This window comes from Falco rusticolus, chromosome 7 (assembly GCF_015220075.1).
Source record: "Falco rusticolus isolate bFalRus1 chromosome 7, bFalRus1.pri, whole genome shotgun sequence".
Taxonomy (NCBI): domain Eukaryota; kingdom Metazoa; phylum Chordata; class Aves; order Falconiformes; family Falconidae; genus Falco; species Falco rusticolus.
Genome location: NC_051193.1, coordinates 31,918,749 through 31,945,541, shown reverse-complemented (window position 1 = coordinate 31,945,541; position 26,793 = coordinate 31,918,749). Strand labels below are relative to the sequence as shown.

At 36.3% G+C, this 26,793-nt stretch overlaps 1 protein-coding gene across 1 annotated transcript in view; it reads right to left on the bottom strand.

Annotated features, from left to right (window-relative positions):
* Window positions 1-7,996: 7,996 nt before the first annotated feature.
* The window catches only part of C7H14orf39 (chromosome 7 C14orf39 homolog), a 29,292-nt gene continuing 10,495 nt past the window's right edge, over window positions 7,997-26,793 (bottom strand). The window contains exons 5-17 of the mRNA XM_037395833.1: window positions 24,063-24,250; window positions 23,533-23,575; window positions 22,999-23,119; window positions 21,697-21,791; window positions 17,565-17,704; window positions 17,030-17,109; window positions 14,896-14,981; window positions 14,741-14,805; window positions 13,550-13,620; window positions 11,737-11,894; window positions 11,069-11,204; window positions 9,508-9,565; window positions 7,997-8,282 (exon numbers count right to left, since the gene is read on the bottom strand). Of these exons, the coding sequence (XP_037251730.1) occupies window positions 8,080-8,282; window positions 9,508-9,565; window positions 11,069-11,204; window positions 11,737-11,894; window positions 13,550-13,620; window positions 14,741-14,805; window positions 14,896-14,981; window positions 17,030-17,109; window positions 17,565-17,704; window positions 21,697-21,791; window positions 22,999-23,119; window positions 23,533-23,575; window positions 24,063-24,250 (1,444 nt within the window). The 3' untranslated portion in view covers window positions 7,997-8,079. The remainder of the gene's footprint in view (window positions 8,283-9,507; window positions 9,566-11,068; window positions 11,205-11,736; window positions 11,895-13,549; window positions 13,621-14,740; window positions 14,806-14,895; window positions 14,982-17,029; window positions 17,110-17,564; window positions 17,705-21,696; window positions 21,792-22,998; window positions 23,120-23,532; window positions 23,576-24,062; window positions 24,251-26,793) is intronic.

Genomic DNA, 26,793 nt, shown 5'->3' with positions numbered 1-26,793 from the left:
CCAAAATACTACAAGCTTTCAAGAGGTGTGCTCAGCAATCTTCCCTGCTTTGTTACAGAAAAAACCCCACACTATTCTCTGAAGTTGTTCTGCACAATTTCACAAGTACCAAGAATTCTACCAAGTCTGAATATAAACACATGACAAATAATCCCATGGAATTAACCTTATAAAAACAGAGAGATGCATTTACTGCTCTTAATTTCATTTTATAATTTACCAAGACAATATCTAAGCACTGACCATCAACTGTCAGTCTTGATATGATGATAATAACAGACAACTATTTCTGAAGCTCTGGAAGAAATCACTAACCCAGCAGCACTCCCTTGTCAAAAACATCACCATAACTGACAATGTAAGCCACAAAAGACAGAAAACAGAAATTCAAATGATTATTTTACTTTATGCCAATACTTGCAAATGATTAAAGCATTCTGCATTCTGCCCAGCCTTTGACAATCTGCTTTATTCCAGTAGTGTCAGCTCAGATAAAACTCAACAAAAGGAACTGCAATACACACAGCATCATCTACTCGAGCGTCTGTCTTTTTTTTTTTTTTTGTGATGCAAAATGTTCCCTGTTAAAATATTGACACTGCAATACGTGAGCTAGCTGCAATAAACATGCAAAGTAGTGTATGCTGCTGCCAGCCTTACGCTGCTGTGAATTTGTAATTTGCAAACTGAAAAAGACTTAGGCCTCAACCCTTTGCTTTTGCTGTGTGTCACAGAGATACCCAAGGTAACACTAAAGCAATTTTGGTATCACAGGAATTCTTCTGTTTTAGATCATCTGTGCTTTCCTCCTTCTCCAAAATCAGCACAGGGACATGAGCAGATGGTATGCGTGGACCTTTCATCCCCCCACAAACCCTGGTTATCGTAGTGACACAGGCAGCGCATACACTTTAGGCCAAACCCACAGACGTTTTGGTCTCTCAGTCTGATGCAATGTTTCTGATTCTTCAGAAAGGAAACTCTTCTGGTCCCCTGATGTTAGCACAAAAATCTCTTGCCTACCATTAATATTTTTAATTCTTTTCTGTGAATGTATAGCTGTTGGAAAAATTACTATTGCCAGCCACAGAGATAAATGTGTTTTACTTACCCATAGACAGTCCAGCGGTCCAAGCAGTAGCAACAGTTTCAGAAGATGTGAGCTAATATTCTTGCTTGTGATCCCACTTGTAGACCTGTGGGAAGCTTACAATAATCCAGTGCCTCTCAACAAATTGACACCAAACCCATTTCCTCATGTTACTTTTTTTCCCTTATGTTACTGGGGATTGTGAGATGCTCAGTGACTGTGATAACATGGCAATAGAGTCACCTAAGGCAGATCTATAGTTTCAATGCAACATCAGACAAGTAATCCAAGTGTCCTATTGATAAGCACCAATAATATCTCAGGACCATTTAAAAGTGCAATCTGGACAATTAATCTGTTCCGTTCAAACTATTGGGTTTTTCAGCAATTCATCAAAAAAATTGTCACTACAATTGGTAATTTTGATACAACTCTGTAAGCGATAACACTATATTCTTACCATATGTGGCACCACGCACTCAGCAGATTATAATTTTTAGTCACTACTGTACTATATTAATTTGTAATTGACAAATGAGAACTACAAGCTTATGCAGCAACAACATCAATGCCGCCAAACCCCACAGTGTAGAGCCACTCTCACAGCTCTCAGGTCTATGAAGTAAGCCTAAAGCAGAAAAATCTATCCAACAGTTATCACACTGGTTTTGCAATCAGAATGCTTCTCCTGTGCTAGCAAAAAAAAATTGTCTATTTTTTTGAAACCTGGTAAGTGCAGAATCCAAGTTAAAGTGGGAGTTTACATGAAGTCAGGACCTACTTCAAAGAACCAGCTTCTTTCAAGTGCTCTGGATGGATGGCCAACTTAAGTTTAAAAGCACCTCTGAAGTTCAGTGTTAGTTTCCACATAATCTGTGATTTACATCTTTTTTATCAGAACTCAACTGCTCTTTGGCCCCTGACGATGAGTCACAAGTATTAGTTCAAGATGGGGGGGGGGGGAAATAAACCTAATAAGCCATGTTCTGCATTACTCTTCTTACAACAAACAAAAAACCAGCAACGGTAAGCAATGGGTTTGCAATAAGCACAGGTAGTCAGGGTCTGAAGTTTTAACATCTCACCTCTAAGATCGCATTGGTAATACTGGCATATTTCCGAGAGCCTCTTCCAACTTTGGGGGAGAAAAAGAAAGAGGCAGCTGCATATGATAAGTCCTTCAATACATGTAGCAGTGAGAAACATGACTGGTCAAGTGTTCAGGGCAAGATTCCCAAGATAAAAAATCACCTTGAAGTATGTATTGTATCCAGTGACATTTGTCAATCCATATGGCATGATTTGAAATTGTGGTGCACACCAGTCCTGCTTGGATAACGGCTAGTAGAGTGCTTCAGAGGTTTGGCACCTCCCTGAAATGTAATGGAAACATTGCTTAAAAAGGGCTCTGTGGATAATTCTTAAGAAATATTTTTAACCATTTCTGATACCCACAGATTCTAGACATGAGCCGTTTGCAGCTGTGGCAGTGAGCAACATCACTGATCACAGCATCATGCATTTTGTGGAAATAGTAAAACTAACCAAACACGTGCCTCAAGAAAAAGAAAAAAGCAGCAAGAGACCACACTCAGCTCAAGGCAGTCCTGCTCCAGCAGAAGGGAGCAGAGAAGACCTGCAAGCTCCAAACTGAGCTTCAGTATGGCATGTCAACTACCAAGCTGCATGGGCTGTCAAATACCAAGCTTCCCACCAGTTGTAACAGCTGGTTCCCCACTAGCATGAACTCTTTTTTTGACTTAGCTCTGTACTTCTTTCCTTGATTTTCCCCAACCCACATCTCAAAGGATTATGGAGTAAGTCCTCTACTGCATGAAATGATTTTGTGGCTGCTTTGTGGATTGTGGTACAATACAGAAAATTAAGTTTATGTTATTAAAACATTTGACACTATTTCTCCTGGGGAATTGTAACATTGAAAGCATTTGCCTTTTGTATATGTTTAAACATTCTATTAATACAGAAGTGTCCATCTTTTGATATTTTATTTTATACCCTTTTGGAAGCATCTTTTGATTTGAATGAAACCAATTACAAGCTACCTATTATTGCTGAATTCAAATGACTATTGAAAAGAAGAAAATCTGAGATGTAGCAAGGTGAGGGGAAAAATTTACCTTTCCAAAGGTAACGTGTTGCAAGTGCTAAAAAGAGCATCATCTTCACATCAAATCAAGCAAGGTACAGGATTCAAGAAACAACGTGCCAAGAGGCAATTTCTCAGCAAGATGTTAGCATCAGAACACAAAGTAATGTGTCTGGAAGCAGAACTGCTGAGCTGCAAACAACCTGGGTGTGAGTCAGAGAATATTAGGACAGTGCCTGTCCACCAGGAATATAGACTTGATTGCATGTGACTTGTGTCAACTCTGGAGACATCAAGAGCAGAACATAAAAGCAAGGCAACAGAGATATTTCTAAATGAGCCATTCAGCCTCTAAGGCAATGTATCTGGCAACAACTCAAGTTCCAAGAGAAAAAATCAGCATTCCAAGTTTGTGTTACACGGTTATATCCTTCATTCATTTTTTTCAGTAAAAAGGTCAGTGAAACATCATGTTTTAAATCATTAAAAGACACAATCACCTCCTTTTAAACTAGCCCATAACTTTGAAATCAGAATCCAATTGCCTGTTCAGGCTCATTAGCGTCTTTGGATCCTAATGACCCACTCAGTTGCAGTAAATGAAAAACTAATCCTTGCTTTATGTCATTGGCCGAAAAGGATTAGCCAACTCTTGCTACCCTGCAATCAGCCTTGTGCTGGGGAGGTTACTGCCACGTAATACTGTAAGTCTACATATTCCAAGCTGTTACAATAAGTAGCACTTAGAGCTTATTTCCTTGAAATGCTTAAGCATATTAATGCTATCGTGTAAGATTGTTTTCTTACAGTGCAATGCTGCTTCTTCCATGCCTGTGCCCAAAGTTTGCATTTACCCACATATATCCAGCGATGCCCCTTTACTTGCAACATTAAGTTTTAATTATATTCAGAGTCTTTACATGAAAAATAAAATAAAAATTTTTTCTTTGTATAGGGCCCAGACTGGGCAGCCAGCCACGTGCAAAATTTCAGTGGGGTTCGGTGCAGTAATTTTCTTGAATTTTGTGGAAAGACTGCAACTCGGACTGTGAACAGTTGCCACTGAAATCAGGCTTTTAATTAATTGTTCTGTGTTTAAAGATCCAGGTCATATTTTTTGCACCCTACTATCAATCTTAACAAGTAGCTAGAAATAGAGCCACGGCTCTATTTAATGTTCTTTAAACAGCGCTGTAAGTTGTAACTCAGAATTCTGGTAGCTCTTACTATACTACACATAAAATGAGTGACCAATTATATGACATGAGGCTACAATGCTATATACAATTTTTTTCCTCAAAGTATTAAAACAATGTTACAATTGAAAAGTTAATATGGTAAAGAACCAGTTTTAACACTATCACATGCCCCATCCACACTTGAATGTTTTTCTGACACAAAATTAAGGAACCCTTGTGTTTTTATCACCTTGAGCATTCTACACAACAGCACAATGAAGTTTGTCCTGAAGAATGCTATGCTGTGCATATATGCTTTAGAGTGATAGATCTAGGCTGAAGTTACAGAAAATTAATAAATTGCTCTTAACTGGAAACCCGATTTTTAAGTGGTAAGAGTTATCAAAGGTGGTGTGTGAAGCCATAAAACAGCACTACATTAAAATTAATGGTATATCCCACAACTGCTGGAAGTCATTCCATTAGTCTTTACCTCCTAGTTATTTTTTTTAGTATCAAACCTATCCAGCCATTGCTTATTTGTCAGCCAAATATCCTGGAATGTCTATAAGCATGCTTTACAGTTATGCATCAGTAAAATTAACAGTAAAATAGTAGATGGGTCTCCAGACAAAGAGTTTTATCACCTTACAAATTATAATGAATTTTTTTTTACTGGAAGACCACTTCACACAACAAGGCAAAAGTGTAGAAATGCTCTTTGTGTTATTTCTGATCAGAAAAAGGACATCTCCACACAGGTATTATTTCTGTGGGAGAAAGAAAGCTGAGGTGTCAGTTTCTTCCTCCTGGCAGCAGCAGATAAGAGTGTAAATTTCATTCTTCACTTAAAAAATTTTACTCAACAAATTACAAAATTAATTTATTCAAATATCATAATATTTCCTACCATTTTGGTCACACAAAGTATTTAACCAGCACTGACTTAATCCTGGGTGATACACTAGCTTTTACAAGGAATTTTCAAGTTAAATAGTTTTCTGTCAAAAACATCATTAAAAACTTAAATGGAACAGGAAAGGTATCAGGGCCCTAAATAAACGTTTGCCTTCTGGTTAGGATACTCATATAAGATTCAAAGTCAAACCCCTGCTCTGCCTATTTAAGAGAGGGGTTTATTGTTCTTACCTTAGGGCTTCAATGTGAACCTGAACTCTATTTTACTAGGTGCAATAGAACAAGAAGGCAACCCCCACCTTCAAAGATTCACAGCAGAAGTACACAGTATAACCGTATTACCACTTTGCAGACGCCTGCACCACTTCTAAGAGATTACAGCTCCCACCTGCCATCACTATCCCACTGCTGGAGGTTACTGGTCCCTAAGTTCTAGTTGTGTGAGTAACACCTGTTCTTCACCTACTGGAGTACAGGGTGAGCCAAGTTAGCCTTCCACACTTTCAACAGTGATACAAATTAAACTTACTTATTTCACATTAAGGAATGAGGAAAAACTGCACAGTCCATTTACTGCATCTGCACCACAGCGGCAGTAACTGCAAATAACAAGTGGTAATGAACAAATAGCCCTTTGCTCTCAAGCAGCCCCTGCTACACTGACAAGAGGACCCTGTCTATGCTTTCAGATAAGTGTAGTCAGGTGTGTATGTAAAGGACAAAACAAAAATACATTGGTCAGGGAGATACATGCTAGGCTTGGCAGTCCAGCAACATAACTGCTATTGATTTTATAGGCATAATAACAAGGGATCATTTCTAGGGAGAATTTGACAGATACTAACGAAAAATCTCAGTGTATGTTTATAAGCAGTTCATGATCTCAGATTTCAGGAAAGTATCCCAAATACTGAGTGGTTGCCTTTTCTGAAGTAGCTTTCTCTTTTATGTTATTCATCAGCCTATCCAATTTGTGTAAGTAAACACCCAGAAAGACCGAGAACTATGGTTTCTCCCACTTCAGCCAGCAGCCTTGACTACCAGACTGTAATGTCAGAGACGTGGATGACAGAATTCATCAGAAGGCAGGAAAGCAAGCTTCAGGTATGGAATAACTGAGCAAAAAAAAAAAAAATTGTACTTTCCAGCTTTCTAAATGATTTCAAAAGATGTGCCAGTAGCGTACCATAAACCACTACCCCAAATAACATAGATAGGCTCTTAAACTTGCTTCTAGCTTATGTTTTTCATATTCAGAGGTACGTAGTAGATCAGAAAAAGTTTTAAATAGATTAACATGGAAACCCTCATTTGGAGAGCATAAAGTTCATGAAATCCCTGTGTCTCACTTCTTATTAGCCAGATCTCAGCAGCACTTCACTAAACCTTCCTGAATCCCTCTCCAGTAAAAAAAAAATAAAATAAAAAAATCCAACTTTCACAAATCTCTAGGCACAAGTACTTAAGGAGAAGCTGAACTGCACAGAAGTCCCAAGGCATTCAGGAGTTTGGCAGAAGAGAAATAGTGGCATATGTAACCAAGCTTTTGGTCATTTAGGGCTTTGCAGGTCAGCAGAGGGAAGGGGATTCTTCTAAAAAGAATCCCCTTTGCACTCTGCTGACATTTTATTGGCAGGCTGTGCAGACTATACTGGTAGGATGCTTTTTGTGAACTTGTTCCGCTCAGTCCACGTGCCCTTCCAATCAGTTTGTGCATTTGCAATGTCTTCTGTGAAGTCTGCTGAATGACGGGGTCTATTCTTTATTTGCTTTGCTTCCATTTCAGCATTTTGCTTGCCTGCTGTCAGGCATGGTGGTTACTTCATAGTAAGTGACTGAGAAACCCCATTTCCCTTACAAATTCATAGAGTTTCAAAAATCAGTAACTTACATTTCACATGTAACGGGGAAAAAACTCAAAAGTGATCTGGTATTTCCTTCAAAGGTCATAAATGTGCAACTGCTGGGTTTAGAGAACATGGTTCTGAGGGATTCACAGGACACAGCGCTGTGGTGGCTCAGAACAGCATTCCTTGCTGAGTAACCCTGATACTGTCTTTATAGCCAGCCATTCCATAAGGAGCCATTTGTGGAGAACTGGCGGATATAGGTGTACTGACAAAAGTTAGACTTTGGGAACTGTCTGCTTTTGGGTTTTTGTTGTTGGAGAGGTTTTTTAAAAAATACTAGATAAAGAGGAAGGAACTTGCTTTCAGTGTTTCAAGTTAGAAAGATAGAAGTTGAAATGTTCAGTATTATAATTACATTTCACTTCCAATATTAAGAAATACCTACAAAACTTTACATAAAATCAACAGTAATATTTATTTCAAAAATGTTATAAATGTAACAATTTAAAAACATCGGTTTTAACTCAAATTCAGCTTTTACAGCTACAATAAACAGTTACTCCAACACAAGTTATTTGGTTTATATCAGAGGCTGAGAGTACTCATCTAGAAGTTTAGACGCTCTTACAGATGTTGAATTAACTTGACACATTACTGTAAAATGATATTTCTGCTGCTTCTCAGTGCCAGTTTAGCAAGAAAGTTCCATAACATTTTATGAAAACAATGTATATAGAAAATAAGTAAGAAAACTAAAAGCTACATCTCAAAGCATATGTGCTTGATGAACATAAACATAGAATTGCAGCAATTGCAATAATGTATTCTTACATGAAATGAAAGGAGAAGATGAAATGCTTTGTACTTTAAGTTAAGAAACTGAAAACATTTGTCAAGGCTAAGTAGGAAAAAAATTTAAAAGGAAGTCAAAGGTATTCAAAAGAACGTAAATGGCTTTGTATTTTGTAAGGAAGAATGAAAACCTTTCACAGAAGGAGACTGTGATGATCTCTGATCCTGTCCAAATGCAAATGGAAAACTAAAGTCATCTTTTCCATCTCCAAATGCATGAGAAGTTGATTCCGAGGGGAAGGGAAAAGCAAATGCATCCTCACTTTCTGATTTCCCAAACAAGCTTCCTATATGGAATACATATTATATTTATTGTTAGATTAAATCTACTGTAAGAATACTGCATTCAGCATAATATGTTTCTTTAACAATATTGTACTCAACACCCTGCCAAGTATCAGCCTACGTTGTGTGTTTATTTCTGCACTAGAAATGGTACTTCCAGGAGGGCGTTACTAGAATCTGCATAGAATGAAGTGTGAAGTACTTGAATGATTTAGAACAACAAAACACTTCCGCATGATATACTAGGCAAAATATTTAGAATACTAAGCAGCAGTCTTTGATAACTGATACATTTTTGCAGATTCTTTCTTCTCTAGCAAACAATGCCACCAGCCACTAAAACACTCTGAGAAACAAAGCTACTGACAGAAAAATACATGAGTTTTATATTTAGTAACACAAAAGTCACACACTGTTCTCTGCAACAGTTATATATGCATATAACCTTATACTCATCACTTCAAAAAAAAGTACCTTTGAACTTGCCACACCTCAAAAAAAAGTAGTTACAGTTCCCTTCAGAAAACTGTTTGATCAAGAATAAGTTTTGATCCTATTGATATCGTGAAAATTTTTATTTCAGTAAAGCCAGGATTTCACACAGAATGTGTAAAAATGCATAGCTCACTTAATACTAAGTGGAAGACACTGTTTATTAAGTCTGATTCTCCTCACTTTTACTTGTGCTGTTTTTACATTGCATACCTCCAACAGTTTAAAATGATGGAAGTCAGTTTACTGTCAACATTTCTTTAATTAAATGAAAACGTTATTTTCATTCTAGTTGAGGGGGCGAAAAAACCCAAAAGATGTACTCTTTACAATACTAAGCTGGTAGCCTCAAGTTAAAAAGCAGCATTTACTAAATACTGTAGCTTTTTTACATTCAAAAAACCCTGTTGTTTTCATCAGTGGAAAAGCTTTGACATTTGAATTTTTTTTCTCCCTTGCAGGTTCTCTCAGTTTGCTTCAAACACACATAACACTATTCCTATTCCTTTCTCATACCTCTTTTTTTCATGACATCTCATATATCTGAAGCCAAATGTGCAGGGAAAGACTTAAGTTAGACAAACCACAAATGAACATAATAAACGACTGTATCACCACTGAACACCTTTTTAGACAACCAAAGGTGCCCTATTAAGCAGGCTCACGAGCTTGTTAGTCACAGAAGCACCAGTAGAAGACAGCTGGTATACGCAAATACATCTGATTCAGACTTACCAGTATCTTTGTGTGGGGAGAGAGGGTTCAAATTTCCCACAGAATAACTTTCCTCTGTCTGAAATTTAAACAGCCATTTTATTTAACACACGAGAAACACAAAAGATAAGCTCTAATGTAATTAGTTCATTCACTTTTGGTGAGAAAGACACTGTCCCAGTGAATGTTAGCAGCCTTCGCAAAATCTGCATTTAAATGTATGTATCAGTCCCTAAAGCTGCAAGGTAAACTCTTTGATGAGATATGTTTCATCATATTCACTTACATCTGCAAATACTCTCCTGCCATTCTTATGGAAAAAGCATCGGGTTGAGAACAGAACAAAATCTGATCTGGCTTTTTAAACTGAAAAGATGCAAAATTATTTCATTCTGTGACATTTTAGAAAAACCTCTAAGCAACAACATAATTACTGCCTACTGAGTAGGACCTGATATTGCCAGAAAGAGTAGCTGAATAACCACTCATCACTCTTGAGAGTAGTTCTTAGGCTAGATTTATAATAGATACTTAGGTCCTTCAAAACTCCCATCTAACTTCAGAGAATCCCATGTGACTAGTACAGGCTAATAAATTCTTGGTTTCTGCCTCTGAGCAGGCACAAAATAACATGGGTTCTGACAGCACTAGGTAACTTAATACCTACCTCATTCCTAAACAATTCACTAACTACTCACCAGTGTATTCTCTCCTACAGGCAGCTGATGCTAGGAAATCTCAACAACACACATCTTGCAAACACAAGACAAAATGATGCTTTTCTTCTTCCCTCCTTCAGCTTTTACCTAGTAACCTCAAGACTGAGCCCACCCATTGAAATAGGAGATACCTGTGTTCAAATTCCTTATTTCTATAACAGGGTTTGAAACGACATTGCCAGCCAGTGATACCTGATATGCACTGACACACATCTACCCTAAATACTCAGTTATCTACCTATTAGCCCAAGAGAGTAAAAATTACTCTAGAGCTCTCTAACTAGGGGACCTGCAAAGAAAAAGGAAGAGCTGGATTCCACTCCCTATTCCAATTAGTTGCCTACCTGTCTCCTCCATTTAAGTATAGCTAATCCATATTTGTTCTCCAGTACTCCTAATAAATAGCCCTTCATTCCCTTTCTCAGTGTTCTGCATTTTGTGAAAAATGGAGGGGGGGGGGGGGGGGCAGGTAGAATTTTAAGTATCTGATTCCCTGCTTCAGCATGACAAAACCACATAGGACAGGCATGCAAGTTGTGAATTTTCCTAGGGCACCTAAAGTTTTGCATTGCAATGCTGAACCAGCAGCCTTTTTGTGAATCTAGTGGGCTGTATGTTTGCACAAGATCCAATCTTGCCCATATGGAAATGATTCATACTTGATCAGAAGTCATCACAGGGGGATCACCAGGAAAGGAGATAAGTATTTTCAGAGGATATCGAATGTAAAATTAAGTAAGCCAGTAAAAAAGATTATTTGCCACAAAAACAACCAGTCTCAAAAACCTCATTCACTGTCAATCCTGTGTGCTTAGCATATTTTGCTTTGTGGAAATTTAATATTCTCAAGTACTTATTTTTACCTCATCACATGAATTTTCTGCCCCAAACACAGAAAAGTCAAATAAATTAAAGCCAGGTGACTTCTGGGAGAAGTTCACAAGAGAAAAGAAAGCAGGAGATTTTGATGTTCCTTCTTCACAACCTAAACTCTGAATGCTGTAAAGACAGAAAGGAAGAAATTATATTACTAGTTTTTAAAAGTAGACAAGACAGATTTTTTGTTCTATTTTTTCTTTTTCTGTTTTGTCACTTTTTTAGATTCCCATATGTTCCATCAATAATTGCTTCTTGCAACACAGAATGAATAACACAACCATTTATATCAAAGTGAGGTGGTATTCTCACCAATTCCCTACCTTTTTACCAAAAAAAATGTTTAAAGATAGAACAGGGTGTAACAAATATTACTGCAAGAAAATACAACAACTTTAGCAAAGGAGCTACAAAGAACCTATGTCTTGTATATTTCTAAGCAGTCCCCCACTTTCAAAACAGCTTCAAGTGGAAATGACATTGTAAGAGGAAAATCTAATAAATTACCTAGCATAACTCAAAAACAAATCAAATATTTTCAGAAGAGCTTTCTAAAAAAGTCTTTCTATAGTATCTTTCAAAAATAGCAGAAATGTTTATACAATCAACATCAATACAACTTTGCTCAAAATCAGAATAACAGCTGATATCATACAAGTCAAATGGAGGTGTTTTAGAGAACCGAGTTTTCTTCCCCTTTGAGTCAGGTGTTCCTACAAATGCAGGTGTTTCAGGTGTTCTTAAAAAATGTTCTGCACTTTCTTCTGCTGTGTCAGGATTATCTTCATTTGACTCAAAATATGTCTGTATGCCCTATTAAAAAAAAATACATTAAAGTTTATAGCACATAAAATTTCCCAAAAATATCATTGGTCCATTTACCTATAAATAAATGCATTATAAGTTTTAGGGTTGGTTAGTTATTTTTATTCTCATTAAAAATAAAAGTATTTTAATAAAATGCTCAGTGACATATTCACCATACTTAAAACTGTAGCCTTAATTTATCTAATTTAAAATGGGCCTCTTGTGAATGAATCTGTGTATGAAAATTTTCATCCAAAAAATAAACACACTCATGAACTGACTGAAAACACTGATTTTGAATAAAAGAACTATTCCACTCTAAAGTATGTCTTAGCATGACACTTCAAGTCACACTGGAGTCCTCTTGATACTCCCTAGTGAAATGAAGGAACAGCACCATCAGAATATATTTCAGTTGACTGAGATAGTTCCTTTTCCTCAGCAAATGTTAAATGTGAATGTACACTTGGATTCTGTGGAGCTACTTCCACCAGACCCAATGCTGTTTTAAAGACATTCTTCTCCACCAGCTGCCTGCAGGCGTCAGCCTGTATTGAGCCAACCATAAGATGAGATCTCAAACTTGATCTTTGTGCACTGGTTTTGGCTGAGAGTTCATAGCTTGTATGATGCTGTAGTTTGGATTTGTGACGAAAACAGTGTTGATAACACAAGGATGTTTTAGTGATTGCTGAACAGTGCTCACACAACATCAAGGCCTTTTCTGTTTCTGATGCTGCCCCGCCACTGAGTATACGTTGGAGATGCACAAGCAGTTGGGAGGGGACACAGCTGGGAGCGGACACAGCTAGGTCAGCCCAGCTGACCAAAGGGGTATTGCACACCATACAATGTCATGCTTAGCAATAAAAGCTGCAGGGAAGAAGGAGGGGATATTTGGAGTTACAGCATCTGTCTTCCCAGGTAACTGTTACATGTGATGAAGACCTGCATTCCTGTAAATGGATAAACACTGTAGGTGGAATGTAGTGAATGAATTGCTCATGTTGTTTTGCTGGCATGCACAGCTTTTGCTATACCTATTAAACTGTCTTTATCTCAACCCACAAGTTTTTGCGCTTTTACCCTTCTGATTCTCTTCCCCATCCCACTGTGTAGGGAGTGAGCAAGTGGATGTGTGCTGCTTAGCTGTTGGCCAGTGTTAAACCACGTCTTGATACCACCTATATATGCCAACTGTACACACATCTGGCTTCAATATTATGGTGTGGTGAGCTTGATCTCACATTCAGGCACAGCTAGTAAAAGCAGTGCCAATGGAGCTACACAGACTCTGCAGCTAGCACAGAGCTTATTTACTATAGTTTTGTGGGAGAAATGAGTCTCAAATGCAAACATTTTTTTAAAAGGTTTCATCAGCTCACACTGATGAAAATTATGATGTGAATAGCATAGTCATCCTAAATAGCCTGTTGTTAAGGTAGCATAAAAACCCCCAAAACGCTGACATGAACAAGGGCAATGATCACTGTATTAGTAATCAGAAGGCACTGACTGGCTTCTCACCTGTTAGGTGCTTTATAATGAGTCACTTTGCTGATTTCTGAGATTTACCTCTTGCCAAAAGATTCAAATATGACAAGACACTTTGACTATTCTAAATAAAATAATTACTTATGATGTAGAAATGCTTTGCTTACTTGAGGTATATACAAAGAATCCTTTGGCTCATCTTCTGCTTCTTTATCACCACATTTGGCCTCTTGGTTTGCTATACAAAAAAGACAGCACTGCTTTTATTATAACAGCATTTTGAACAGATAAATAAGAATTATGTTGTGGTGAAAGAATCCTTGAGAAAGGGTTACTAACTTGGCATTGCAATTGGTAAGGAAGTGTTCTGACTGTAGTTTTTATTATAATAACCCACTTCGTAGCTACGTCCATAATACCTCTCATTCTGCCACTTACTCGCTATCGTTACAGCAATGCTTAGGCTGCTTCATATGGTTTGGTATGTTCTTCAAACCTACTTATTGCTCCCTGAGAGTGCTGTTTGTCTAATCCAGCTACTGCCCTCTGAGAGTGCTAATATCAGTCAATAGAAACCAGGTGGAAACAATATAAAAAGCACATCCACATGACACTGATGAAGTGTCTTAAAGAATTGGGCAAAAGCCAGGGTAAGAAATTAGAAGAATGCTATCAGACTTTCAAGCTTCAGGTGGTGCAACATTTCAGGCACTGTGGATTAAGATGCTGTGTTTCAGGACATGTAATTAGGATTCTATTTAAAAAAAAAAAAAAAGATTATAATTTCTGACATGCATCTGAAGTGGCAGCATAATTAGAAAAAATACATTTAAACTGAAGCTCAGTGTCTTGTGATTTAAAAAACTATAGCTGTATTTGTAACTACCCTGTTTTGGTTTTGTACACATTCTGTATGTAATTCTCAAGATAATTTTCATCTTTAATAATCTTAGACTGATGCATCAAGATTCCTAAATTACTGAGTTTACTATATCCCTTTTCTTTGCATTTTCTCATGCCTTGTGGGCAGACTTTCACACCAGATTTCATTTTACCCAAGTAATCTGAGACTAGAGCGTGGATTTACAAGAGATGCTGGAAGCTTCCTTTTATTAACAATGGTTAATGCAGAATGAATCCCACATTACTGAGCAGTTTAGTCTCTATTTAAATTAGGAAATTGCATGTCTGCTATGTTTAAAAGTTCGAACTAAATAATCAAGGTGGAAAAGGAATATAAATGGTGGCTCACTTAATACCAGAATGAAAATTTGGCCCCTAGAACTTTGTCTAATTATGTGATCCAGCATATAGTAACAGCACAACCAACCTATCAAAAAAAGACAGTGGTACTTTACCTGTTGTTGCACTTTCACTCTCAAACTGTTGACTGGAAGTCATCTGCTTTGCAGGAATTACCAGTCTAAAACCAAAAATTATTGTTTGTCTAAATATGGATTATTTCCATAAACCTCAATCTCAAGAATGAAAACTATTTATGGAAGAAATTTACCTGAGTTGCATTTGGTTTTGTAAGTTTGCTGTTGATGGAACTTGGGCAATTTGTGGGTTATTAGTCTCTGCAGTGTCAATAACCATCTAAAACATAGTAAAAGATTCAAATGAGCAGTATATGAAACTGTCACTTCAACAATATCACTCTGATTTCTCCTTAGATTGTGGAAAACCCTTCTTTTAGGGATTTGCCTGACCCCTAACCAGTCTTTAGGGGTCAGGCAACATAACTTGTATTGCTTATCTTTACCTGCATTTTAACAGCATGATACCCAAAACTGCTTCTATAATTTTTTTATAAAGTCTCATTCACAGCACTGATAACTAGATCTGAATAATTAACTTTTCTGTTGCACAAATAACATCACATTATTTACAGACTATATCCAGGCTTGCTATGACTGCAGCCAAGTTGCTTCTGCTTGGCAACGCAGAAAGGGCTGGAGCCAGGCATGTCTCCACCTCTAAAGGCCAAAGTAAGTATGCACATCAGTGAATACATCTCATGTGTGGACTGAAAAACTGCAGAAAACATGGCATTACTCCCACTTCACAGATTTTCATCAGATCAGAAGGCCTAACTGTTACATGTAGCCTGTATGTGCACCTTAAGGGCAGACTGGCACTAGGAGTCTATGCCTTGGCATCAAATAACACATTATTTCACAGGAACCTGCTAGTTCTGGTTTGGTTTTAGTTGGCAAAATGTACCAAATTGAATTCAGTTCAGGGTGGGGGACAAAAGGGCTGGTTATGCAGAATCTGACTGCCACTCCTATAGTTTACATCATGCCTCTTCTGAAGCATAGCAACCTTCTTTCTTCCAATCTTTTCGGTTTTCCTCAGACTCCACCTTCTTTCCCTTGCTGCCATCACCCTTCCTTAAAGTTCCCTTAACCTTGACTTACTGCTTCCTGCTCTTCTGTAAGTGCAATTCTAGGTCCCAGATTCCCATCCTCAACTCTGGATTACCCTGGCAACAGCCCTTCCATCATCCTCATCATGTCCAACTCCCTCAACCAGTCACAAATCAGAATTGCTTGAAATTTCTTCTGGTCTTGTTCCACTCAGTCTAGCCATGGTCCTTCATGTTGTCTTGTCTTACAAAGGCTGCTTCTTCTACTACAGACTCCACTCTAAACTGTTCACTCACTTCGTCCTTCAGTTCCCTTGAAATTCTTAAGAAAATCACAACTAGTTCTGTTAATTTTTTACTTGACATTTTTTGCTGTTCATTAAAATTTGGTTTTAAATAGGTACAGTGAGATGCCCCTTATGAAGAAAAGTGTCAATATAGAAACTTCCCCAAGCTTCTGCACAGCAAATACAGTTGCAAACTACTTATCTCCTACGGCCTTACCTTATCTGAGTACTCCTTTTATATTTAACAGTCTATTGATCCTATGAATATCCTTGCACTTGAGATTTTATCAGTGGTTTTCGTAAGTGTGCAAGTTGTTCCTCCAGCTTGTTTCTGAATTGGTTTAATGTGTCTGTATATTTAAGATAATGAGCTGCAATACACTTCACCTTTTCAAAAAAGTGCCATAGGAACTATTTGTTTATGGGTGACAGATGGAAAATGTAATTGTGGATACCTCAAGTGTATAAAAAAGCAATGCTGCTTGTGGGTTTATTCCTCTCAGCCCAGATTTTTGTTTCTGGAACTCAGCTGTTAAATGTAGGCAGTCCTGTATAACATCCTTTTATGTCTTTTATTAAATCCTTCATTATGGAGTAGATGGCTGACAATTAGTCACTAATAAATTACATTCCTTCTTTAGAATTCCAAAAGTTTGCTACATACAACCCAGTGAATCCTCAAAGTTTATTCTAAATTTTAAAAACTATTATACAAAATTAATTGGATAGATGGTCCACCTCAAGTTTGGCATTAGAATGCTTCTATGACTACCAGTTGCACTTTCTAAGAACATAGATATTTTCAGAATGAAAAGGTATCAAAGAAAGATTTTTATTATGATTACTAAGATCAGAGTCCTGGTTGCAGTATTAACAAATTTTACCTAAGATATAATAGCACTAGATATATCTGAAGTGTTTTGAATTTAAACAATCACATAAAACAGATCATAAAATCCCATGGTTTTACCAGTGGGAGAGCTACATACCTGTGATGAATTTTCTGCAAGGCTGGAACAACTGCTAGTGGCCACTGAAAGCTCCATAGATTTTTCTTTTTCTTCTCTCCCTAAATTAATAAATATTACTTAATACTGTCAATAGGATTAAGCATGCAAAGCACGGCATTGTTAAACTGAACTTGGGAACAAAGCTTATAAATTTTCCTGTTAACAGAGAGCTAAAAGAAAGTTATCACAAAATATGCAAGTATCAATCAATTTACTGGAAATAATACTCAGTTAATATTTAAGTATGTATGCAAACCATGCTAAAGATATGTTTCAGATTTTTCTGATACTATGCACCAGGTATACATGTCACATTACTCATCGCACAGATAAAAGAGGAATCAGACACAGATTTTCAGAACATAAAGACGGGTATGTACCCAACTTCCATCAAAAGCCTGGCTTCAGCTATCACAGTTGGAACAGTTCACTGGGTTTTTTTATCATGGTTTCCATTCATTTACACAAAAATAATCCAAAATTCTCACAAAAAAGATCATTAAACACACTGCACCTGTTTCTGTTCGTTGCGTTGAGAACCTAATACTCTGTACAGACTGGACTAATTTCCTAGGAATGCATGGGACATGTAATGGTTTATACAGCTGATGTTTCTCACTTAGCAAAGATGGATGTTCACTCTCTTCAAATACCCTAAAGAAAATCAAATTTTAAAAAAATTAACATTTGCCAAATAAAGGAAATAATAAAACATAACTGCTTCAAATAAGTGGACTTTTCAAGGCAGATGCATGCTGTCGAGAGGTTCTACCTCCTTCAGCTCCAGCAGCTGATAAAAATTGAAGATTTCTTAAATTATATCAGACAGACAGTATCACTGGAAGACATAAAGTAGTAATAACCCAATCAGAAGAACATTGCTGACTTAAATTTTGTCAATATCAAAGAAAAGTATTAGTAGTTTGGGGGTTTACACTTTGATTTAAGTACTTCATTATTGTAGTTCTGAAATCACATTTTCACATTCAAAAACACTTTCTCTCTGAGATTGGAATACTCACAACACATACACAAAGGAGAAAACTGCAGCAAGTGTTTTCACTTGTGGGGTAATTATCTGCATAGGGTAAATAGCCTTTTACAGTGTAGAAAGACAATGGTTAGAAGAACAATGAAGGATAAAGTGGGTATTTGGCACAGGAACATTTACCATTTTTTAAAATAATGAGTTCTATTTTATTTTTTCCCTGGCATTCCTGCTTAGGCCTCTATGCTTCTAGCTACAACATCTGGTTTATAGCTGACTGAACAATGCTATTCAGAACAAATGAAGCATTGAGTCAGACTTTTTGTTCTTCTTGTAATCTTCCATAAATACAAATAATATAAAATGCGGGATGCACTTTATAAGGTAGTGTGGAGTAAAATTAGCAACACTACTAAAAAATAGCAAACTAGAAGCACTGGTTAAGATATATGGACCAAATAACACATAAAACTAATATACATGCACAACTGTGCTCACATAAAACCATTAATGCACCTCAGTCAAATAACTCTGATGAAAAGGACTATCTTCACCCATAAAGTTACATATACACCTAGTTCTGTGCTGGGCTGAGACCTAACAAACTATATAAACCACATACCACCTAATGCATCAATCAAAAAACCCAGGAGTAATAAAAGATTTTTTACCAAATGTCTATTAATCTTTCAGTTACAGTAATTGCCCATATTGTCAGCAATGTGTACTACAGGAAATAAGATGTGTATATGGATGATGCAGAGAGCACAAAATCAAGGAGAAATAAAAACAGAGCTAAGCACAGAACGCTGGCTAAAAATGCTTCACTTTGTTCAAAATGGCTTATTTGGTCACTTTACCACAATCATCATTCAAAAATGAATTGAACAAGGCTGCTGCTGCTGAGGTCATGAGTTAGATTGCCATAAACTATTTATTTTTACAGAACTTAAGATGCCAAATTGTGTTTTTAAAAGTTTCTGGAGTCAGTTTCCATGAGCTTTTGTGGGGCCTAGCAGACAACTCTACATTTCTAAAAAGTCACTCTCCATGAAATAAAGCATTCTTTCACAATGTGTATCTATTCAGAAGAATATATCAATGGCAGAGTTACAAACAGGACTCGGAAACACTTAAGGTATTTATTTTTCAAGTAAAAAAAAAACCTTCCAAAAAAGCCTGCAGTTAAACATTATGCATATGCTATATACCTGCTCCCTTCTCTCCCCAAAAACACTATTTAAAAAAAACCCACGTGCATCTTCTCTGACATAATTAATAACCATTGAAGGAAAAATCAAACTGCGTACTGAAGCTCAGAATAGTCCAAATTGCAGTAACAAGAAAGATCATTTGCCTTCTTTCTTTATATTGTTAGTAGACATCTGAGTAGGTAAAAAGTCTTTGATCCATACTGCAAAATAGATAACTTTTTTTTACTAAAGTGCAAAGGAAAAAATAGATATTCTTAAGTCAAAATAAAATCCCATTTCCTTAGCAGTAGTTTCTTCTTTGTAGCATATGAAGAATCACACCTGCTACTGTGGTATTTACCAGGACTCTCTACTGAAGCTATGCTCACTATTCTGATCAGGCGCACACCAGCAAGTCCTTTAGGAAGCAGAACTTTTAATAACTAGCTGCCATAGTAACCAGTAACTAATAACTGCCTATGAGGCTGTGGTCAGCACAGGGTGGACTCTTCATATATGTTTACATTTAGAAGTCCAGAAACAGCTTTAGAAGTATTTTTCCAAGAATTATATTACAAAGTTTTTTCTTTGATCACATTGAAAGTGTGGTCAAGCATCAGAAGAAGATGCCCAGGGACATGGTGGAATCACCATCCCTGAAAGTGTTTAAAAAACACATAGATGTGGTGCTTAGAGGCATGGTTTAGTGGTGGACTTGGCAGTGCTGGATTAACAGTTGGACTCAGTGATCTTAAAACTCTTTTCCAACCTAAATGATTCTATTATTATCTTAGCACATTTTCCGTTTGTGTTTTTTTTAGTGTTGATAATCGCAGATTCATAATATACCTATCTTTAACATCGTACTTACTTAATCAGACGCATCTATGCTTTCTAGTGAAGACTGTTTTTTTTAATACGCTAACACCAAATAAGGATTTTTAAAACAATTTTTATGCCATTTTCTACAAGCCTTGATGTTACTAATATCTTTGACATAAATAAGCTTTAAAATTGACTCTAGGAAAAACATTAATTAATAATCAGGTTATGATCTAATAGCATATGCTACATCACATAAATGCACACATGGAGGTTAAAAGGCAATGTGAGTTAGGATAGTGTCAAATGTTTACAATATCTTATAACTGTGATGCAAACCATGGATTTATTGCTTCAGTAAAAGCATCAAAAAGATCTACTTGTATGCAATCAAGACACAACTTCAGGTGAAGGCACAAACACCTGAAGTCTCCCTGACATGGAGGTAAACATACAAATGGCAGGTCTAGCAACACACCCTTTGAATTCGTTTCCATGAGGAGCCCTACAGAGTGCTTCCTATGCCTCCAGGTGCACAGCATAGATCTCTGCCTTTTACAGCAGGTCTTTAATTGGCATTTTGCTTTCTACAGTCTGAATATACATGGGTCTCTTTGAAAATTCAACGGGAATGCTTCCCATCTTTTTTTTTTTATCTAGTCTTAAAACTGAGTGGATTTCTTGCTTCCCTACATTTGTTTCTGAGGTCTTGACAATTACAGAAAACTGATATAAGAAGGTAGAATGGGTGTAAAGTCTTAAACCACAAAAAATAATCACCTCAATAATTCATAGGTCTGTAAGCAGATATTAAAGACCTAAAATGCCCCTGTGGAAAGGGTCTTGGGGACGATTAAAATTACACATTTCTATAGACATAGTCCACTAAATCCCTATTTAAGGCTCTAAAAAGCATTTTTTTTTTCCAAGCCCATCATAATGTAAAATCACTTGGACAAAGCCTTTTGGACATACCTTCAGTTTAATTTGGATTTTGGTCTGAAAGTGTCAGCTCTAAGGTTTATGTTTCAACAGTCACGAGGACTCCAGACAAACGCAAGATAGTCCTGATGGTGATTTTCAGTCATTGTAATTGAGCTCAAATTAAAGTGAGTCCCAGCTGTAAATGACCACTGACTAATTTACTAAGCCATTAATCCTGTCTATGAAACTTTCACTCATGCTTGTTTTTAAGAACTAAATTAAGAGTTAAATTTCTTAAGTAGTTCAGAGCTAAGACAAATGGCATGTGGAACCCCGACTCTTTTTCCCCAAATACACATTTAGTAGGGTTAATGTATTCTATCTCTGACTGCACGGTCACTGTAGTTGTATTCAAAATTCATTAAACTATTCACATAGATCTATCAGCAGTAGCTGTGAGGAGCAAAGGTTTCTATAAAATACTTTTGAAAAGTATGTTTCGGATGTATTTAGCTTCCATGAATCAAAATTCGCCACCATCTTAACACCAAGAAATACAAAACCTTTAAAATTACATCATTAAATCTCATGACCTTCTCAGTTAGAGAAGCTTGCCAGTCATTATTTAACAACAATTTCTGGTTTGTGGCAGTCTTTGTGTAAATGCTAAGATAATACTCTGGACAAAAACAAGGTAAAGAAATCATTTTTAAGTGTACCTTTCTTTAAACTCCTTTGACTTCTCTAGACTTTTCTGATTTTTTCCTTCAATCATTTTGGAATTCTTTTGATCTTCCGTAGTCTTTTCAAACGTCTCAAAAGATAAAGAACAAATAACATAAAAATAATAAAAAACCTTGAAAAATTATAGCTACATGCTGCAAATATTTTCTAAACCTGATGAATCAGTGCACAGTAGTAGAGTTCTTGTAGCCAGGACTGTCTGAAGAACTAAGTAGAAAAAGGTTAAAGAGAGGCAATAGTTTTTGTTGCACCAACTGTAACAACTGGAATAACACAGAAGTTTCTGAGCACAGACTCTACATATCTGTTCAGAACAAGGAGCTCCTTTCATGGTCTCCTTCGTAGTTATAAATAAATTCACCACATCCCTTCTTACTGTATGTTAATAAAGCACATAACACATTAGGAACTTTATAACTATGAGTATCAAACTATCACAAAATATGAATAGAAAACACCACCTGTGCACAATATGCTCCTATCAGCATAAGCCTGGCAGAAGTGGACACAGCAGTAAATGGAGTCCTTGAACATCTGGGCCAGAGAGGTAAAAATGTCCAGATGCAATACTACAAAAAATTACCAAAATCTACAAGATTGGCCTATTGGGCTACTCAGGTTTAGGAGAGACCTTTTACCTCCTCGCAGAGGAGTGGGTCAAAATGCTGTCCTAACAGTCTTTTTTGGAAAACCAACCCTTTGGAATCTGTGCTTCTTCTAGTCGTTGGAACTGTGCTGATCTCCTGTCTAAAATCAGCCAATTTTACCTCTGAGCATTATTTACCCACACACTGGGGGAGGGGGGGGGGGGGGGCTTGGGTGTGTTGGAATGTACGTGATTCTTATTGTAAAGCATATTTAGTTAAACTCATTCATCTTAACAAAACCTTAAAACCCAGCAGAACTTGTGAAATATACTCAAGCCCTGGGGCTCACTGAGGAATTGCCCTGCTATATTTTTAAGTGTATTCTCTGGCCCTCTTGAGCTAGCACTAAACAGCCTTGACAGAGTGACACGGTGCCTTGACAGAAATTATGGTATGAACTGAGGTCAAAAGAAAGCAAGCTTTAAGAACCTTTACATTCACGGACCCCTCTTCTCTAAGGAAACATACATGATGCTATAGAAACATAATTACTAATACTAGAATCATCCTGTTGCTCTGTGTGCTTGAAAATACACTACTTTTTTTTTATGTTTCAGAAAATACAATGATGGTATTTATAATGGTGGTATATATACGTATTCATATAAAATAAAACTAAAATACAGTTACCTTTTTAAAATAATTAATTTTCATTTCTAACTCCTCTACTTCTTTTTGCAGTTCAATAGCTTCTTGCGTAGCAACTGCAGCAAGCTTTAAAATTTCCTGTGTTTTGTGCCTTGAAGAAGCACTTTCATGTTATGGAATACAGATTGCAACATTACTTTTCTGAAGCAAGGGATACTACCAGTTCCCTGACCCCTCTATGCCATAAGCACAAATGCTAGAGGTGCAGAAAGCTCTGAAAAATCTACATTTCCTAGACAAATCTTCAAATCTATCTTGTTAGGCTTCTCCGCCTTGATGAAGCATTTTGACAGATATGTCATTAAGTGAAATCTTACTTTCTTTCCTCAAAATGCTCCCATAGATATAAACTGAACAGTATTATCTAACCTTCAATTTTCTCACAGAAAAATCCTAATGCTGCCACTCTAAACATAAATCTATAAATAATTACTATATTGTCTAATAAAAAGTTGTGAAAGGTAAATAGAAAATTTCTTCCTTGTCAACTACATAAACACTACAAATCAAGGATACATCTGTATAGCCCAATCATTTAGGGATTTAAAAGGAACAGGCTCTGCAGAAATGAAATTTAATTTCAGATCATTAGTTCACAAATCTGATTTCCTTTACAAATACAAGATAAATTAATAGACCAGAAGCACATATCTTCACTTAGTATACATAAAAGAAGTAGTAGTGTAACAGAGTAATGCCATTAAAAACAGCACTAAAAAATAAATCAAAAATAAATTTAAAATTTTGAGAGGCTAGTTCTGAAGTAATTTTAGGATTTTTTTACCCCAAGAAGTTCAATGGCAAACTTCTCCCCATTACATTCATGGATTGGAGGAAGCAATATTAGTACGTATACTCTTAAATTCTTGTTCAAAGTCTCAATTTGCTACAGCCTTTTTTCCTAAAAATGATGTAACAAAGAAAAGACCTTTTTATTGGCTTAAGAGAAACTGTGGAAAATCAATCAGAGGATTTCTGTACAGCACTTTTAATGTGCAGTGCACTACCAATAGGCTCTACAGTAAAAGCAATGATAATAGTAGTACCCAGAATATCCAAGCAAGCGCCTTCTTTCAATTTATATTTTTCCAACTGTTTCAAAACTCTGGTTTGGATTTCTTCAAGTTCTTTCTTTTTTTTGTAACACTCCTGTGCAAGAGCAGTTTCTGCATATTTTTCACGATATTCCTTCAATATCTCCTTATACTGGGTTATGTAATCCTGATACATTTTCCTATAAAAATACATGTAATTTAATTTTTTTCACATGAAGCCATTGTTTATAAGGGAAAAACCTATTCATTTATGGCATCAGTTCAATTAGACTTGCTGCTGTCCTGGAAAAAAAGTCAGATTATATTTAATATAGCACTATTTGGCTCTATTTTTTATCTTCCAGCTGTTTTCAAGGAAGACTATGCTATCTGTAACAAAGAATACACTCATGATGTAAAAAACAGTCAAACCTCATTGTTCTGACAGGAATGTAGACCATACCATATTCAAAGGCAGCCTGGCAGACGACAACTTTTTTTCCCTGTGTAATAATCATGAAACTTACTGCAGGCCAAATTCTCTGTTTGTGTATATTGGCACAACTCCTCTGATTTCAGTGGAGCTGTATCAAACGTGGTAAAAGAGAATTTGGCCTAGCATCTCATATTTAGAGCAGCCTGATGCATCGCTGGACTAAGAGCTGCCTCCAAGGAGATGCTGAGTAATCTGTGTCTGACTTGTTTAAGGGAAGCCTTAAACACACACATTAGTCACACTAAAACAATAGGACTATTCATGTTTAAGGTTAAGCAAACACTTAAATGTTTAATTGGCAAAGAGCCAGAATGTTCAGCTTCTTGTAGGACTGCCATCTAAATTAAAGTTACACTAATACAGTATCACTGACATCGTGTGAGCACATACCTACAAATTATTGAAGCAGGTAGCATCAATTAATGTTCACGACATTTTTAAAACTTTAAATCTGCCTTTGAAAAAACTGTAGTACAGAAACAAATTAATACCATAAGTAATAGGTTATAACTCAACACATAGAGCTGAAAATTGATCAATATTATGGATCTTGGAAAGAACGAAAAGAACAGAAAGAACAGTGCTGTTGCACAAAACAGCCATCTTCTTGTGTTAAATCAATGACAGTGACTATATTAGAAAAGCCTGGGGTTTTTTTTTCCAGCTTTTCTCATTCAGGCAAGGAATTTACAGGATAAATTGCTAATGATACATCAAATATTCAACCTTCTCATTGGGATGAGTCTTTTATTACACCAATAATGCTGCTCGGCATGACTTCTTTTACAAGTAATTTCCAATACAAAGTAGTATCATTTGAGAAAACTGAATAATTAATAATGCAGTCAAGAAAGTGGTTTGGGATCTTAATGTCAATACATAGGTAATCTAAGTATAGACCTATTAGAAGTCTGTATTTCCCACATAGACAAAAGTTAACTATTAATAGTTTTTAAAATTATGAATAATAGCAACTAGTGTCTGGTAACTATATTTCTCTCTTCATTTGAAAGCAAAAGCTTAATAACTGCTTGAAATTAAATTATGTCTTTTTTATGAAAGTTGATATTCTATCAAATTATCAAAAGATAAATTTAGGTGTATGCAAAATATATAATAAGAGTTTGATGGTGACTGTTTATACAGATGGCTCATGTTTATAAAGAGATATCACAGCTACAGACATCCAGCATGTATCATTAATGCAAACTAGTCATTTAACTGAGAAAGAAATATTACACAAAGTTGCTTGATATTAGAATATGCCAATATAAAATCACAGAAGGCACAGGAAATACTACCCTCTAGGTAAAGGTTATGCAAACAACAGAGAGGTAAAATTAAAAATACTAAGTTAATAGTACACCCATAGATTAGGCAGAAACTCCTTTATGAACAAATTACGGTGCATAATAGCAAATAAAGCCAGAGACCCGTCTGTTTACTTGCACCATGAATAAAGCCTACATTAAGAAACAGGTCTCACTGATTGTGAAGCATACAGTATTCCTCTTTAAAGAACACAATTTATCTTACACTGCTATTAATCCTTTAAATGCAGGATGACTTAAAGGCAGACACTCCCACTGGCTAGCCCTGGCAATGGAAGAGAGGAAAATATATGACCAAATCCAATAGTAGAAGCTTCTGCTCTTATAAAAGGAAAACAAATGTCACAGGGGGGGGAAAAAGTAAGATCTTAATTTTCAAATAAAACTACAGTCCAAGCACTAGTTCCTGTTAAACTGAGTTAAGTTTAATGCATTTGTTTAGGGGAAAGAAGTTGTAGCTCAACACTGTGAAACCAAGGAACAGACACTTCCCAAACTTCATGTAGAAAATGACATTAATCTGTTTGTTTTTCTACACAGGTGGTCTCGGGAATCTATGTTTCTTGATTTACTGAAAATTTATGCATACTGTACAAAATTTCCCAGGTATGAAAGGTGGAAAATAGTCAATTCTATTTAATAGATGCTACAAACAGTAACTGAGCAGCAAAGAGATTTACTGATATACAATGAAGAATGCATTACAAATAAATTTTAAAAATATAAATAAGTAATTGGTTGTAGCAGGTACATTTCAAGCTTTTGAAAATAATCCTCAAACTTTATATTCTTTTCCTAAAAATTAATTTATACAGATTAGTATTTATGGCCATATATAGTAAGTATAGTATAGTATAGTAGTCTTGAGAAATTGTCGCTATTTTTAATATTTTTCCCAAGTAATCCAGTTAACACA